Source organism: Gymnoscopelus braueri (genome assembly GCF_963280865.1).
Source record: "Gymnoscopelus braueri genome assembly, chromosome: 4".
Lineage (NCBI taxonomy): Eukaryota > Metazoa > Chordata > Actinopteri > Myctophiformes > Myctophidae > Gymnoscopelus > Gymnoscopelus braueri.
In genome coordinates this window covers 45,534,235-45,550,124 of record NC_137605.1, presented here as the reverse complement: position 1 = coordinate 45,550,124, position 15,890 = coordinate 45,534,235, and the positions used below count along the sequence as shown (strand labels likewise).

General features: G+C 45.6%; 1 protein-coding gene across 5 annotated transcripts in view; it reads right to left on the bottom strand.

The window, feature by feature from the left end:
- LOC308084625 (nuclear factor of activated T-cells, cytoplasmic 1-like) overlaps positions 1-15,890 on the bottom strand; it is a 79,025-nt gene that overhangs the window by 26,808 nt on the left and 36,327 nt on the right. For 3 of the 5 annotated variants that reach the window (XM_080427378.1, XM_080427381.1, XM_080427379.1), the window contains exons 7-8: positions 8,793-8,848; positions 5,902-6,034 (exon numbers count right to left, since the gene is read on the bottom strand). The exons of 1 other annotated variant lie outside the window; for it this stretch is intronic. In XM_080427378.1, coding sequence (XP_080283504.1) covers positions 5,902-6,034; positions 8,793-8,848 — 189 coding nt within the window. Of the gene's footprint in view, positions 1-5,506; positions 5,607-5,901; positions 6,035-8,792; positions 8,849-15,890 lie in introns of those variants that run through there. One more of the 5 variants, XM_080427382.1, reaches the window with a different exon arrangement.

The following is a 15,890-nucleotide window of genomic DNA, read 5'->3' as shown; positions in this document are numbered from 1 at the left end:
CACCTATAAGTACCTATAAGGAGCTATTTCCTCATATCAGGTTTTGCCTTTCTTCTTGTAGATTGGTTTGGTTTCCCACGTGGTAGACCCTGTTCAAGTCCAGGTGGTTACATAAAGGAGGACTTAATAGCAGCTGTAATAGTATAAGTGCAGCTTTATGCATTCATTAGCTGAGTTTTTAGTATGCGGCCGGTAGAGCGCTCGCCGCTCGCCTTTGAATTGCAAGATTCCTAGGCTTGAGGTGTGCCGTTCCACCTCAGTAACGCATCACCCAGGGGGAAGCTCATTGTAAAGGGGATAGACACCATCGTTGCTTGGTTGATACCGACAAGCCACATGATCTACCACTGAGTTACTTAGTTGAGCCGTGTGAAGCGCAAGTGCAAATCCTATTGTCATTTGTTTGTCCGTGTGTCTGTCTGCCAATATGTCAGGCAGAGGGTGCTGAAAAAGCCAAAAAAAAACTCTGAGCTGAAACACAGCCACGCAGCTCAACTAATACACCTCTGTGTGGGCTTATAATTCTACCAGAGATACTGCAGGTTTAGCTTTATGAATTTATCATCTATCAGGATTAGGAATGGTAAATCAGAAATCTTGGCCTTTATCTCTATGACTGTGTACACCAGTGGTTCCTAAACTTTTTAGCTCGAGACCCAAAAGAGAAATGTAATGTCTTGTCTCCCCATGACCCAAACTAGTGAACATAGCAGATCTACAAGCTCACAACGCGTCGCATCGTTGTGAGCTTGTAGATCGCCTATTTTCACTTCTTCTGAAACATCTGTTTTCGAATGTATAGAATTTGTTAGATTTCTGCCATTTATTTATGAAATTATTTTGAAACATGTCAGAATGTGTTTTAAATTCATGAAAAAAAGGGGGATATTTACTCACGACCCATAAAAATGGACCCGCGACCCACAAATGGGTCCCGACCCACTGTCTGGGAAACAGTGCTATACACAGTAGTAAAACCCCCAGTGTTCATTGAGGACAAATGGAACCTTACGTGTCCATTTGGTTACATTTGTGCACTCGCTGAGTGAAATTAACAGAGGCTTTTACGGTGTAATCAGCCTGGAAAATTGAATCACTCGCGTGTGATTGCCGTTTCTTTCCCCTCACTCATTCGCCCGATCTCAAAGCCTCTGTTCTGCTAGATAGATGAAGAAGAGAGAGAGGTCCTCCCTCCAGCACAATCCATCTGCGTGTCTCCCCTAGACGTTGTGAGTGAGAAGGGAAAGCAGATTCACCCTGTGAGTCCCATCTCCAGCTGGCTTCTATTTCCTCCCAACCTGTGGGTTATGGCCCACAGACAGTTGAAGCTCCACACATGTTTTCTCTCTCTTGTCTCTGGCAGTTTCCCCTCTGTCTGCTTGCATTAAACTGATCAGGTCTGATCTGGGTATTTATTGAGCACTGGTTTCCTCCGAGGGGAATGGCAGTTGGGTCCGAGCAGTGTGTGTGACGTGTGTGACGTGTGTGTGTGTGTGTGTGTGTGTGTGTGTGTGTGTGTGTGTGTGTGTGTGTGTGTGTGTGTGTGTGTGTGTGTGTGTGTGTGTGTGTGTGTGTGGCATGGGTTGGTTGTGTGGGTATATGAGAAGCTCAATGGCTGGGTCTCCCTGTACTATGTGTGTTTGGCCCTTCGTTGTTTATATCTGCGTTGGTGTGTTTGGACGGGAAGGGAGAGCACAGCGGAGTAGTCTACATAGCGTTGTGGATTTTAGTGTGATCTTCAGCCACACGCAAAGGAGGATTGCGGCAAATGATCGGTTGTGATTTTAATTTATTACCAACTGTTCTCTGAATCAGGGAGGACGTGATGGCGCCATAGCACAAAATTAACCACTTTCAACCTGGCGTCCCTATTTTGAGGTGACATTAAAAAAAAAATCCACAATTAAGCCATTTTGGGCGGGAACCCCTTTTGGGGTTTCTGTTGCTATGTAGGCTACAGTATATAGCGTCATACTCTTTTTTTTAATTTTTATAAATATTTGAAGTTATTCAGAAAACAGGATTTAGAGGTGTTTTTAGAATCAGCCTCGGGTCTAAATGGGTTAAACAAACATAATTAAACAAATAGCAGAAATATCAGATCTACAAGCTTGAGCTTGTAGATCTACTAATATTCTTGCTATTTTTTAAAGTGTAAAATAGGTGGTTATGGTATTGATGCACTGGAGAAGGAGAGCACCAATGCCGTGCCGCTCGGGCAGTGTGGAGCTATGCTGACATTTAAAACGGGGCAGGTGGTAGTTCATTAACTCACAGGTGCCTAGCGCACCGTGTCCAACTGTGCAGGCAATCTGTCTGACGGCTGGTCGCCCCGCACACGCCGGGCCTCAAAGTGGGTGCGTCTGACACTGTCCAAAAACACAGACACGACTGAAACAAGCATAGTCCAGTGCAGCTTTGGGAGACATGACTGTGCAAATGTTTGGAGAGGGGAAGAAAAAAAACAAGCAAGCAATGTGTGGTTCATTAACTTTTCCTGCATGTGTCACACTTGGTCCTAAAGAACATGTTTCTCTTCTTTTCTTCCACCCCTGCCACTTCTCAGACCACAAAAACCAATGGTGAGGGGAATCGGCACCCGTTTGCGTTAAGAATAGAACTCGATATTGCAGAGGAATCTCCGGACGGCCTGTGAAAACAAAGGGATTCCGAGAAGTTCCTCACTCGAGCTTTGGTCAGTGCCAGCACGTTTGGCCTTTTCTTTGCTAAATGTGGTTTGTGAAGAAAGAAAAAACACAGTTTTCTCCATTTGAAGAGAAGAAAAGGGATCGACACGTCACGTCTTCACTCAACGAAAGAATAATTGGAAGGGAGCTTGGAAAAGCCAGGCTCACATAGGAGCCAGACAAAGACACTTGTAGCACTGTACATCTCAATATCTGAACCAGCTACTTAGGAACTACATCACACCAAACCACAACTGCTGCTGTCGGCATAACGTCAGAGACATAACGAAACACTTTCAGAACCATTTCAATCTGACACGGGATCACGAAAACAGGATGGTTGCTGATGGAAAGGTTAAAGTTGAGTCAATTAATGCACGGACAACTTTTCATAAAGGATTGTTGTTTGGAGAAAAGGCTTAAACTTGCGCTAATGACCAACTTCTAAGGCCATGTTTAAATCCTGTTTCTGACGGAATTCACAATGCATTGTTCTGCCAGTGTTTCAACTGGCCTCCACAGAACAAAGGATATTGTATATTATATGCAATATGCAATATTGTACACAGGGTATGCGTGTCAGTCAAGCTTATCTCCATCTGTCAACTTGGTTAGACGGAAATCACTACTCATGTTTCCAGCACAGACATCTGATAATAATAATAGGCTACAACTCCAGTCTGGGGCGTGGCCAAGAGCGAGATAAAAATCAGACTCTGTTTATACGGCTAAAACAATGCCGTCTTCTCAGAGAATTGCTTATCCTACATAAAATGGGGTAGAAAATCAACTAAAACTTCCCTCTTGGTGCTTGGGTTCAGTTGGTCCAGTGTTTCAGTTTGAAGCTGTGTTAAATGCGCTTAGGTGTAAATAAGCTCTCAAGCTTTTTTGCGTTTATCCTTTTGACAGATATATACAAATATATGTTCTTATATGCAATTTTGCCCATAAAAACATCAATCAATAAAAATAAAATAAAAACTAACAATAAAATCAGGCTTGCAGAGTTTCAGTATCAGCAGCAGCTCTGGATTGTCAACGGCAGCAAACGCCCCCACACACTTTCACACTTCATTGAGAGGACACGCACTATTGACAGAGAATAGCAAGATGGTCACATGACATGAATGGAAAAATAAGGTTGTTTTCACTAACATCTGCGGTGAGTTGTTGGCCTCGTCCTTCCGCTGCTCAGGCAAGTTTGGCTATTTTAAGTGTGGGGTTTTGCCTTTTATAGATCAGCAGACAGCAGAGCGTGAAAAAGATGTACTTTCTAAACAGCTTCAGTGACCACAACTACGATAAAAGTGGGGCAGGGGGCCGGAAGCCAACCAGCCCCCCCCCACCCCCCTCTTCACAAGGCGCGGGAGGAAGTGATGAAAGTAATGTGTGTGTGTGTGTGTGTGTGTGTGTGTGTGTGTGTGTGTGTGTGTGTGTGTGTGTGTCTTTGAGTCTTTGTGTGTGCACCCTCCGAACTCTCCTCTCTTCTCCCAATACCTGGCCACAGTGTTGACTGTCTCTCCGTGCGTGTTTAAACACTTACTACACAAGTGAAAACCCTCAAAAGCAAACAGCCACACTAGGCTTCCCTTGTTCCCCGCTCTTCTATTCAAAACCATGAGTCTATTACAGTCATCATCATTCCCTTTCACTGTCTATTTACCCCCGATGACATCCTTTAATTTATATGGGTTAGTAATAACGGAGTACCTTCTTCACCCCGCTTTGTATGTTTAGCTTAGATGACTATGACTGTTTAAACATGGCCCAGCCTATATCGTAATACTGTAAATAACTCCCAGTACACACACACACACGCACACGCACACGCACACGCACACTGTGTGTACACACACACACACGCTTAGCATATAAAAACCACACGTTTATAAGGGTGGTAAATCTCAAAATAGCACTCAATACTTTATGATTCATGGTCCCTTTGGCAGTGACACTAGTACGATAATTATGCTGCTTCATAAAGACATCGACCCCACTTGTGTGGTCCCATATGTGGTTTGCTTGGCGGCGAGGGAACAACAAGTCATCTTTTAATTGGAATCATGTTTATCTCAGCGAAAATGACTTGAAGACAAGCAGTTATATGGCTGATAAGCCTCCCTTGGGCTCGCTTCTCTCCATCTGTATGTCAGGTTGGTATATGGAGATGCTATATAAGGCCAGTTGGTCGGCCCCGTGCTGGTCCGGTTACTCAGAATCCATCATAGCAATCGGCCATCTCCAAATAGGGCCTCGTGTTTACTTTCTCTCAGAGGTTCGTCCAAAAGCCCGAATCACTGCTTATCTCCTCTGGACATAAATACATCTGTTCATAATCTGAGTGTCACATCTTATTAGCAGCTCTAGACTTAAAACACAGAGCATGCTTTTGCACCATTAGGCCCATTAGACACAGATCACAATGAAAACACGATACAATTGTTTCCTTCTAATGGATTTCGCTGGTTATCGCAAGTATTTTACCCTGATGCTCAAAAATGGGTTATCGGGGGCCGACATTTCACCTGTGCCTATCGGCAGAGCTCAGCTGTGTTAATCTGGTCCTCTCTAAAAGAAGCAACTCTCCCAATCTCGACTGCACATTCCTCAAATTCCTGTGTTGAGGAGCCTGTAAACATGGACGCCGGGGACACGTGATGAGCATGCAGAGGTATTCCTGGATTTATCAGGTCGCTACATGAAGGAACAACGCCAAGGCGTCGCCCCGGCAGATGTGCGCGTGTGTACGCGCGTGTCTGTCTGTGCACACACACACGTATGCGTGTTAGTGAGCGGGGAGGTGCTGTGTGAGGTGCGGTGTGAGAGCCAGGGCGACGGGGATTGACTTCTCAATATCAACACCGCCCGGAGGCTCTGTCAGTCAGCAGGTACACCTCATCGCTGGGGAACGCAACGCCGCTGCAAAATAAACACACCTCACATATTCTGCTCTCACTCACAGGCCACGGTGAAGTGGGTGTTAAGAAAAAACGTGTATGGGGGGGATTGGATTGAGGGTGCTACAAAAACCCTGAGGGATGCGGTAAACTTTGGCAGCAGGGATCTCGGGTTTTGGCATGCAAAAGCCAAATGAACCCTGGTGATATTTTCGAACATGTGACGCGGGAGGATCACCCGACAGGTTTATCGTTATGAACAGAATCACTTGGTGAACACATGGGTATGGTGATAGGAGGACATGGAGCGTGATTACCATTAGGAGACAGGTAGGTGAAGCGCTGGTATTGGCTCCTCTTCCTCTTGCCGTTGCAGACGTAGAAGTTGACCTGCACCGGGCTGGATATCCTCTGGTTGCGGTAGGGAGGGATCTCGACAACAAGCGCATTCTGAGGAGAAATGCAAACCCACAAAGACAAGGCGGCGCTTTAGCACACAAACCCACAGGGATGAGGATTTTTACAAGCCACTGATAACATCGCGTCATCAAATCCTTGATTCACTGCGTGGTGTCTGTCTGCTGATCACGTTCCGTGTTTTTGAAAAGCGCATGTGAGTGTAAATCACAGCAGGGTACCGTCCCCACCATGTGTGAGCTCATTAATCAGCAGCCATGTTTATTTGGCAGTTGGCTCGCTGTCTCCCAGAGGTTGGCCTTTTAGCGAGCCAGCTGACGGAGTGGTCTAAATGAGTTTGTCTGGACAGTGTATAGGCACAGCACCACCCCTCCCCCACCCCCACCTTGAGGTTGGTACAGTGCCCCTGTTTGTGTGCGACGGACACCCCCTGGGTAGAAACCTCACCCCCTGTGCAGCAGGAGAGCAGAGAGAGGAGGCCGACTTATTTGTTTTCACAGCCACGCGGCTCCCGGTGGAGTCTTGCTTGCTTATACCCCATCCCCATCCCCCCACCTGGACGGACGTGAACTTTTGACTGCTTTCCAGACCTGATGAGAGGGGGCCAACAGGACGCGAGGGGAATGGATGTGAGGGGCTGTCTGCCTGTCTGTCTGTCTGTCTGAAAGCCTGATGCCTTGATGACTATAGCTGTATTGCTTTCTCTCTCTCTCTCTCTCTCTCTCTCTCTCTCTCTCTCTCTCTCTCTCTCTCTCTCTCTCTCTCTCTCTCTCTCTCTCTCTCTCTCTCTCTCTCTCTCTCTCTCTCTCTCTCTCTCTCTCTCTCTCTCTCTCTGGGGTCTAAACAGGCCAGAGTGGGGCCCAGTGACAGGATGCCGTTTTCTGTCAGTCAGCAGCACTGTGCATGGAGAACGGTGGCTGGTGTGTGTGTACGTGTATGTGTGTGTGTGTGTGTGTGTGTGTGTGTGTGTGTGTGTGTGTGTGTGTGTGTGTGTGTGTGTGTGTGTGTGTGTGTGTGTGGGTGGGTGTGGGGGGTGTCAGGGTAGTGGTGGGCGGTTGTAAGTATGTGTGTATGTCAGCGGGACGGGGTAAGCGGAGGGGTGGGGGTGTTAGTCTGTCTACGTCCTTACACCCAGTCTGCCCCCAAACGATGACGACAAAAAAAACAAAACACACACACACAGGTGTCTGTTTGTGCATTTGCACCCTTTCTCCAACCCCGACCGTTAAAGCTGGCACGCTCCGAACAGCAATAAAAACACCAGCAGGCGGGCAGGCAGGAAGAGGTGACCTGGTGACAGTAGCACGGGACAGTGGCCAGCGCGCGCTCTCTCTCTCTCTCTCTCTCTCTCTTTCTCTCTCTCTCCCCACCGGTTTGTTGGAGCTACAAATAAGCACACTGTACTATTGGTCTTTTATCTACCTCACCTCCACCCCGCCCCCCACCCCCCGCCCCCACAGCTACCCCCGCCTGAGCCCTATACACCCACGCTAAAAATGTTCCAACATCTGGGACTCTAGAATCTCTAGAATCTGTGCAACGTGTACATCGCCGCAGTTGGTTCAGAGAAAAAAGGGTGACGACTAACAGACTAACTATAGTCTGATGAGAGGTATTGATGGCGTTTCAGAACGCATTGTCATCACACACGAGCAAACAGCACCGTACGGTTTGCTGTTCTTACAAATAGGCTGCAGTATCTCTGCATTGAAAGCAGAGAACCCTAACGAACCTCCACCAAAACGTCTCAGACTACTTGGTTTAATTAACTCCAGAGCACCAGCAGCCCTTCTGTGACACGTACAACAACACTCGCCATTCCTCTCTCTCGACGATTCCCCTTTGCATTTTTTTTTTTTACAACACAATCTAATGTGTGACTGGGCGTCAGGAGAGGCGCGCTGCACTGGTTTATTTTCTCATTTCCGCTCTCATGAAAACAGCAGGTAGAAGGCAGGGGCCTTAATCCACTCTTGGCGGATCCAAGGCCAGGACACGGGGCTCATGCACAGTGTTTGAGTCCAACTCCCTCCCCGCACCACACGTCACTGTGAACTAAACGTCTGGCTATGCTTGGACGGCTGTAGTGTGAGCGGGTGCATAGTAAAGTCCGGAGTGTTGACTTAACTCTTAAGGCTCACGCACACATAGTCCGATGTGATGTTTATTGGTCAATCCGTTTTTTTAACGCATCTGAAAAAACACCCAGCAGGGGTTCTGATTTTCTTGCACCATCGCAGCCACTCGTCTGATGGCAATCCCAGAGTAGGTACGGTATGCACAAGGTCACAGAGAAGCGTGTATTTTTTTAAATTGTAGTCGTCCTTCTTTTTTTATATGAGAAAGTTGCATGCTGTGTGCAAGGTTTTTTTTGTAAAACCTTACCCTTATAGGTCCTTTTTAAATTGTATGTATATTTGTGTGTGACCGTGTGTGTATGTCTGTCCCCATGTATATTTATGTTCCGTATACATACTTGCATGCATTTATGCCCTTGTGGGTGCTTGCATGTGTGTTCGTGAATATCGGTGACAGACATAATATAACCAGTGGAATCGGGGTTTACGTCATGCAGGCAGCTGAGGACAAGAGATTTAGTGAAAATTCCATCCAGGGTTGCATGGCCTCGTCAACACGGACTACGTCGCCAGTTGTAATATCTGAGCAAAGATTACATCATTACAGCGGGGCAGATGAGAGAGAGGGAGACGATGAGAGTGCGGGGGAAGGTTGGATTGGAGAGAACACTAATGCTCGTGGACGGACGGTGCTGATGATGATGTGTACTTACAGATTTGGCTGAGTCCTTGTCGACTTTCGCCTCTGCCTCCCAAAGGTGATGGCCATCTATATTGACATAGGAATAATGGTGATTAGGGAAGATATTTGGCTCAACGATTCACCATGAAGAACAACATAGGCTGCAAAGAGACAATTGCATATACAGTCATTTCGACACTTGTCCTGAGTGGGTCAATTTGGTTACATTTGTACACTCTTGAGGTTACAATTGCATAAAATGAACACTGATGATTTTACTGTGTATTTTACGTACATCAAATTACATTGATGCTTTACACTGAATAAGAGATCAGCTTTAGTCAGTGTTTTTCATGTAAGATTAAGTCCCCGTGTCTTGTAGGCAAATAGAGACACAATGGATAGTTCTCTTTCCATTTAATATCCAGTATTCAACATCATAGGGAAGGCCCACTACTTCTCCCAATGCGTTTCTTATTCATGGTATATTCTGCTCTATTTTTGGCACCCCTTTAAAATCCTCTATTCTTAACTCAACTTTGTTAAAAAAAAGAAGAAAAAAAAAGAAAAGTCATGCTTTCATTTGTTCTCTCTTTTTCTGTCATCTTTGAGCTTGTTGTGGTGAGGAGGCTTCCCTCGCTGCCATGCAATAAAAAGGGCCTGTGAGCTACTGCAGCTGTCGAGGAGCCTGTAGAAGCTCAGCTCGCATTCTTTGGCTTTTCCCTGTGATTTCATGCCACACCTTAGCGAACAGACGCGCTTGGGCTCTGCTAGGGCAATCAGCACCGACCACACGGCCATTTTTTTTTCTTCTTCTTTTTTTTTTCTTCTTCCCTTGCAGTGCCAATGACTCATTAGCACTGTCAGAAATAGAAGCGACACAGAGCAGCCTTTGTGTCTGACCGTGGCACAGTATGGTCGAATAGCTGGGGGTTTGAGTGAGTCAGTGTGGCAAAGCCACAGTGGCACGGCTTCATGATGTCTTTATGGACGCGCTGCAGCGAAGCCATACCGAACTGTACACCGCAGAGAGAGAGAGAGAGAGACGAGCTCTCAGACAAACCATGATAAGAGTCACTGTACAAAGAAACTGACAGTCGGGGTTGAGAGGATCTGGTAGATGTTAAAGCCATTTCGTTACACAACAGTGTTTTTCACATCACGCACAGATCTGAGGAATAAAAAGATCCCAGTCGCAGTTGGCCCGTTATTATTGAACCGTGTTTGTGTGTGTGTGTGTGTGTGTGTGTGTGTGTGTGTGTGTGTGTGTGTGTGTGTGTGTGTGTGTGTGTGTGTGTGAGTGCGGCGGCTGGTGGTCAACTTTATGATTCAGAGTGAACATCACTGCATATCACTTTCCAAAATGGTTATATTAACCCATTAAGACCGGGAACGCATCTGTGTGACATTTTTAAGATTTCTTTGGCTATTCAAAAATAGCAGATCTACAAGCTCATAGCGCGGCACCGAGTGCCGCGCTATGAGCTTGTAGATCTGCAGAAGCAAAGATTTGAGTTACAAATGTCAAAATAAATAAATAATAATAATACATATTTGCACAACTTTTCATGATTTTTCAAAAATAGCAGATCTATCTGCTATTTTTGAATAGCCCAAAGAAATCTAAAAATGACACACAGATGCGTTCCCGGTCTTACAGGGTTAAAACCACACGAAACGGAAAGAACAGAAAGTGAAAAGGAAATCAAGGCTCTCTTTTTTTTCCTCGCAAATATTTATTTATTTAAACTTCGTAAAAGGATCCGCCCATATGGGGAAACGTACAGAAATTGTTCATTGGCGTGGTGTAGAGAGAACACATACTGTGCAGCTGTGATCCAGCAGGGTGACACGCTGCCATGTATTGCCTACAGGGTCACACACCTGGCACGTGATCGCGCACGGTGATAGCATGTGCAGGTGAGGGTGTGACGTGCCACTTGGAAGGAGGTAAACATGACGGCGTGTGGTGACTGAGACCACTGACGGGAAAGGAGAGTGAGCATTGAGGGAGAGAAGGTCAGAGAGAGAGAGAGAGAGAGAGAGAGAGAGAGAGAGAGAGAGAGAGAGAGAGAGAGAGAGAGAGAGAGAGAGAGAGACACGCACAAGGAGAGATGATCATTCCTCAAGTTACGTCTAGGGCAATGGGGAGGGAATCACGGCCGCCTCCACACCGGGAGTCTCTCCAAGAGGGAAACCTTAGACTCCGACGTCAACCGTCCACCAGTAAACATGTTTTTCAAGCTTTTCGTCCTTCCTGTTCCTTCCTTCCTGTCTCTCTCCCTCTCTTTACCTTTCTCTATATCTCACCGTCCCGCAACTCCCATCTTCATCTGTCTATTAACTGCTCTGTCAGAATAACCAAAAGTAACCTCCTCTTCTGTTTTTCACCTCAGCCTGTAGTGGGATGCTGCCACATGTGGCATACCTTTGCAAGTCAGAGAGTGCCGTAGGACTGATAACCGCAGAACTTTCCGCTTGCTCCTTCCCTGCAACATCTGCAAAACACGTCTGTTCCCGACAACACCTCCTTCTTCACAGAGCCTCCGCCCACACATAGCACACACACACACACACACACACACACACACACACACACACACACACACACACACACACACACACACACACACACACACACACACACACACACACACACACACACACACGCATATGCGCACAGATAGAGATACAGCACCCTTGAAGCACACACATGCATGCAGATGCATGCACACGCACACAGCCACTCAACCGTTGGGTTTTTACAGTTTTTCCTGTCCTCTTTCGATTCCATCGATTAAAGCTCCCCATATTTAGTAAACTCCCTGCATAATATCAACTATACAGTGGTGCACACATGTGCAGGAATGCACACATGCAAGCATGCTTGCACACACACACACACACACACACACACACACACACACACACACACACACACACACACACACACACACACACACACACACACACACACACACACACACACACACACACACACACACACACACACACACACACACACACACAATTGTCTGGCATTGTCTGTGTGCTCAAGGGTGAATGGACCAGCTGTCTGTTGCTGCACATGACTCAGTTGTCAAAAGAGTCCACAAAGTCTCAACACTAATGCAGACAACCAGCAGGATAACACACTCATTCATCAGGTCATTAGACAGCACTGTGCACTGGGTGAGGTTTTCTACCATTTGAACCACAATTAAAAACATTCTCCGGGACTCAATGTTATTTCATTTCTTGGCAATAATTGTTGTTTATTTAGTAATAACACAGCAACCACGTTGCTCGTAAATAGCACATAAACAAATCCTCCCATTTGTTTTATTTTCGTTGATTGCTTGGCCCTGGTAAGTGGAGAAAGACGCAGTACAACCACAGCGCACAGTAAGACCACTCATGTATTAAGGAGCCACTGTTAGCTAATCATAGACATCCTTGTCCTTGTGGCGACCTTGGAGGCTTTTTTTTTTTTAACGCCAGTGACCGGAGGTGCATTCTGCTCCTACCAAAAACGTGAGGAAAGGGGCGTTCCAAAAACATAACAACTAATGCTGGCCAAAGAATGTTCACTTTGGTGGTTTTGGGAATGGAAAATATGATTCAGGCAGGCTTAATTGTGGAGGCTCTCTTTCTCTCTTGAAACAATCCAGCCTTATTCTGTAGCTCTGTCTCTTTTCCAGAGATGTAATTTTTTTTCTTCGTTTTTCACATTTATATACAGCAAGTTTATTTTCCGTTTTGGAACCAGCTTCTTTGCTGCTGTTTCCTGGCTCGAACATAAAATACTGCACTAATTTTACATGCATATTTTCAGGGCAGTTACTTTGGGGCGCGGGACACAGAGAGTAAAGCCAAGAAGGTCAAAGGGGTTTCCCTGATGACCCGGACCAGGGGTGAGTCGGGGCCCACTCTGAGACACACATTAAACACCTGGCCTGGCCCCTGCCATTCTGATGGCTGGTGCAACCTGAGATAGGTGCTAGTGAATCTGCTACAAATTAGAGACTTGAGTGGAAATGATGGCCTTGACTGTAGATGGAGAGAAAGGGGAGCATCTACTGCCGGCATCAAGCTGTAAACATGAAAACATTCAACAATGACGCAGGGAGAATAGTCCAGACCGCTTCTTCTAGCAAATAAGACAAGACGTCAAAGTCCTTGATCTATTCTGCATCGAGTAGACGTTGGACCTTGAAAAATACATCAAAAGACGTTTGCCTGTGGAGTACATCATCCACCTGTAGATGTATTACTGCTGCTGCAATATCTGAGCAAACCAGAAGAAAAATAATTGTACTCTTCTGTACTCAAACACAACATGTAACCACTAAAGAAACCTTGAACCTTGAATACCATTTGGCATACAGTATGACGTGACAGGTTTTGTACTTTACTTACAGCAGATGATACCCATATCATAAACTGAATCACATTAGTGCTTTTAGCTTGGGACATTGCATACAACACGCATATTAAGTAGTCAAGTGCGCATGCTCTTAACTCATTAACTGCCATGGACAAATTAATTCGTCAAATTCTGCTATGGCTCAGCCTGCCAACGACGAGTTTGGACGAGTTTTTTTTTCATTTTTTTTTTTTTTTCATACAGAACCAGAGATAACGCGATCCGAAGATTTACTGCTCCATTCACTTCCTGGTTAACTTATTACTTAAAAATGCTGTATCTCGGCTCCTGCGTACTTTTTTTTTTACTATGTATTTTTGGTCGAGACATGCTATTTTCAAAGGCGGACAACAAATGTCAATGAGGTCGCGATGACCTCGTTGACATTTGTGAAACCACACAGTGAAACCCTCAGTGATTAGCAACCATCAGGGGATCGATCATACTGGAGATAAATATTCTGTGACAACTTGAAAAATTTACAAAATCTCAAAATCTCTGGCAGTGGGTGAGTGTTTTAATGTATATGTCACAGTACGTTTGGAGAACCAGTACGATTGAAGACAGAGCGCTCGTTTTTAGGCACGGGGCTTCGGGGCGATGCGGGGCTTTTCGAGACAGGGTTTATTAGCGAGGCTCGCGAGGAGGAGGAGCTCCTCCTCCTTCTCCTTCTCCTCCTCCGTGTGTGTGTGTGTGTGTGTGTGTGTGTGTGTGTGTGTGTGTGTGTGTCAGGGAGAAACTAAAACAAAAGCCAGCAGAACACAATAAAAGTATCTTAACAGTCCACCTGATTCGAATGCTATCTGCATTGAATGGGGAAATAGGCGAGTTTATTAGACCTTTGAATGGGCGAAATAGGCGACCTACTTACCTACCCACGTTTTATCAGACCATTCATTGGGTGTTATCAAGACATACTAACCTACCAACTGACATGACTTAATAGTTCAGTTTAGGTTTCGCTTTTGGTTTTGGACCCTGACGGAGGCGCGCAGTCACAGGCGAACTGTCACCCCGTGAAGGACCACAGAGGGAGCTAAGGCGACCGAGTTGCCGTCCTGAACGGTGTGACGTTCGCCTGTGCCTACTCAGCGCCGTTTGAGTTATGTACCGATAGGCACAGAATCGTAAATATTGTTGTGCGGACTGCTCCGCCTCCAAGTAGGTCAGTAGCTCCTGAATGAATGGTCTGATAAATCGCGGGTAGGTAGTAGCCTATTTCGCCCATTGAAAGGTCTAATAAACTCGCCTATTTCCCCATTCAATGCATTGATAGCACTCGAAGCCGGTCACACACGCGCGCACGTGTGTGTGTGGTCGCGGCAATATATGCTTGTGCACAAGCCTGGCTTGTGGCTCCCTCTAGTGTTGCTTCTACAGAATTGCTGGGTGGGTGGTAAAAACGAGCGAGCCTTCTTCAATCGTACTGGTTCTCCAATCATACTGTAACATATACACTCTGGCAGTTAAAGAGTTAATAATAACTGCTTGTTGGGGCGCCGATAGCCGAGTGGTCAAGGTGCGTACTACACGGGTTCTGATGCGGGCAAGTCCCGGGTTCGATTACCAGGCCAGGTTTGCATGTCACTTCCCGACTCTCCCCTGTTCCCAGTCAATCTTTGATGGGGACTATCAATAAGGGCAGAACCCCCCCCCCCCGCTAAATTAGCCATAAAAGTAGCACAGGAATGTGTTTACCAGTTGTAAATCGTCACCACTGTCTGTCTGGCTGCCTGTCTATATCATACACATTCATTATCTACCGTCATCCACTTTTCTCTCCGATTTCTGTCATTCAAATTCAACGCAATTAGCAATGTACAGTTGTCTCTAAAACGGACAAAGCGATCTTTATCATCTTCATCAATAAGAACACACCTACTTCATAAAAAAAACGTTGGTGTGACTAAGACATCCACTGAAAAATATATGTTTTATATTATGCATAGATTATCAACTACAATGCAACATTCAGGAGTTGGCATTCCATGTCTGGAGCCTATTGGGTTGTGCCAAGCGAATGCAGGAATCTCCTGGCGGAGAGCAGAAAACCACAGTGCACAGATCAGATCTGGATCATAAGGCTGGAGGTTGATTTCATGCTGCTGCTACGGCATTACACTAATTTCACACCATGGCACACTGTGTTCTGAAAAAGCGGCGCGGTGCCATGTAGGTTAGATTTTTTACAAAAACAACAAAACAGAAAGGCAGAATTTTTTTTAACCACATACTGTAAGGCCTATGTACTTCTTTGTATGACAAATAGATACAATAGCTGTTCTACAAGTTCACAATGAATGTGTCACTTCACAACACATTGTGAGCTTGTAGTTCAGCTATTTTGGGATGCCAGGGTTAATGTTGTTAAAGGGGTAGTTCACCCCCAACATAACTTTTTTTCTATTGATTACTCACCCCATGGAGCCTTGAATTCATGGATATTTTTTAGTTTTTGTCGCATTCCTTCCTTTATTATTTGATTATAATAAATTTAGCCCCATTGATTCCGGTAGGAGACACAAATGCATTTGTGTCTCCTACCGGAATCAATGGGGACAAATTTATTATAATCAAATTATTGGCTTAGGAATGTGACAAAAACAAAAAAATATCTATGAATTCAAGGCTCCATGGGGTGAGTAATCAATAGAAAAAAAGTTATTTTGGGGGTGAACTACCCCTTTAACATGTTGTTGTTTT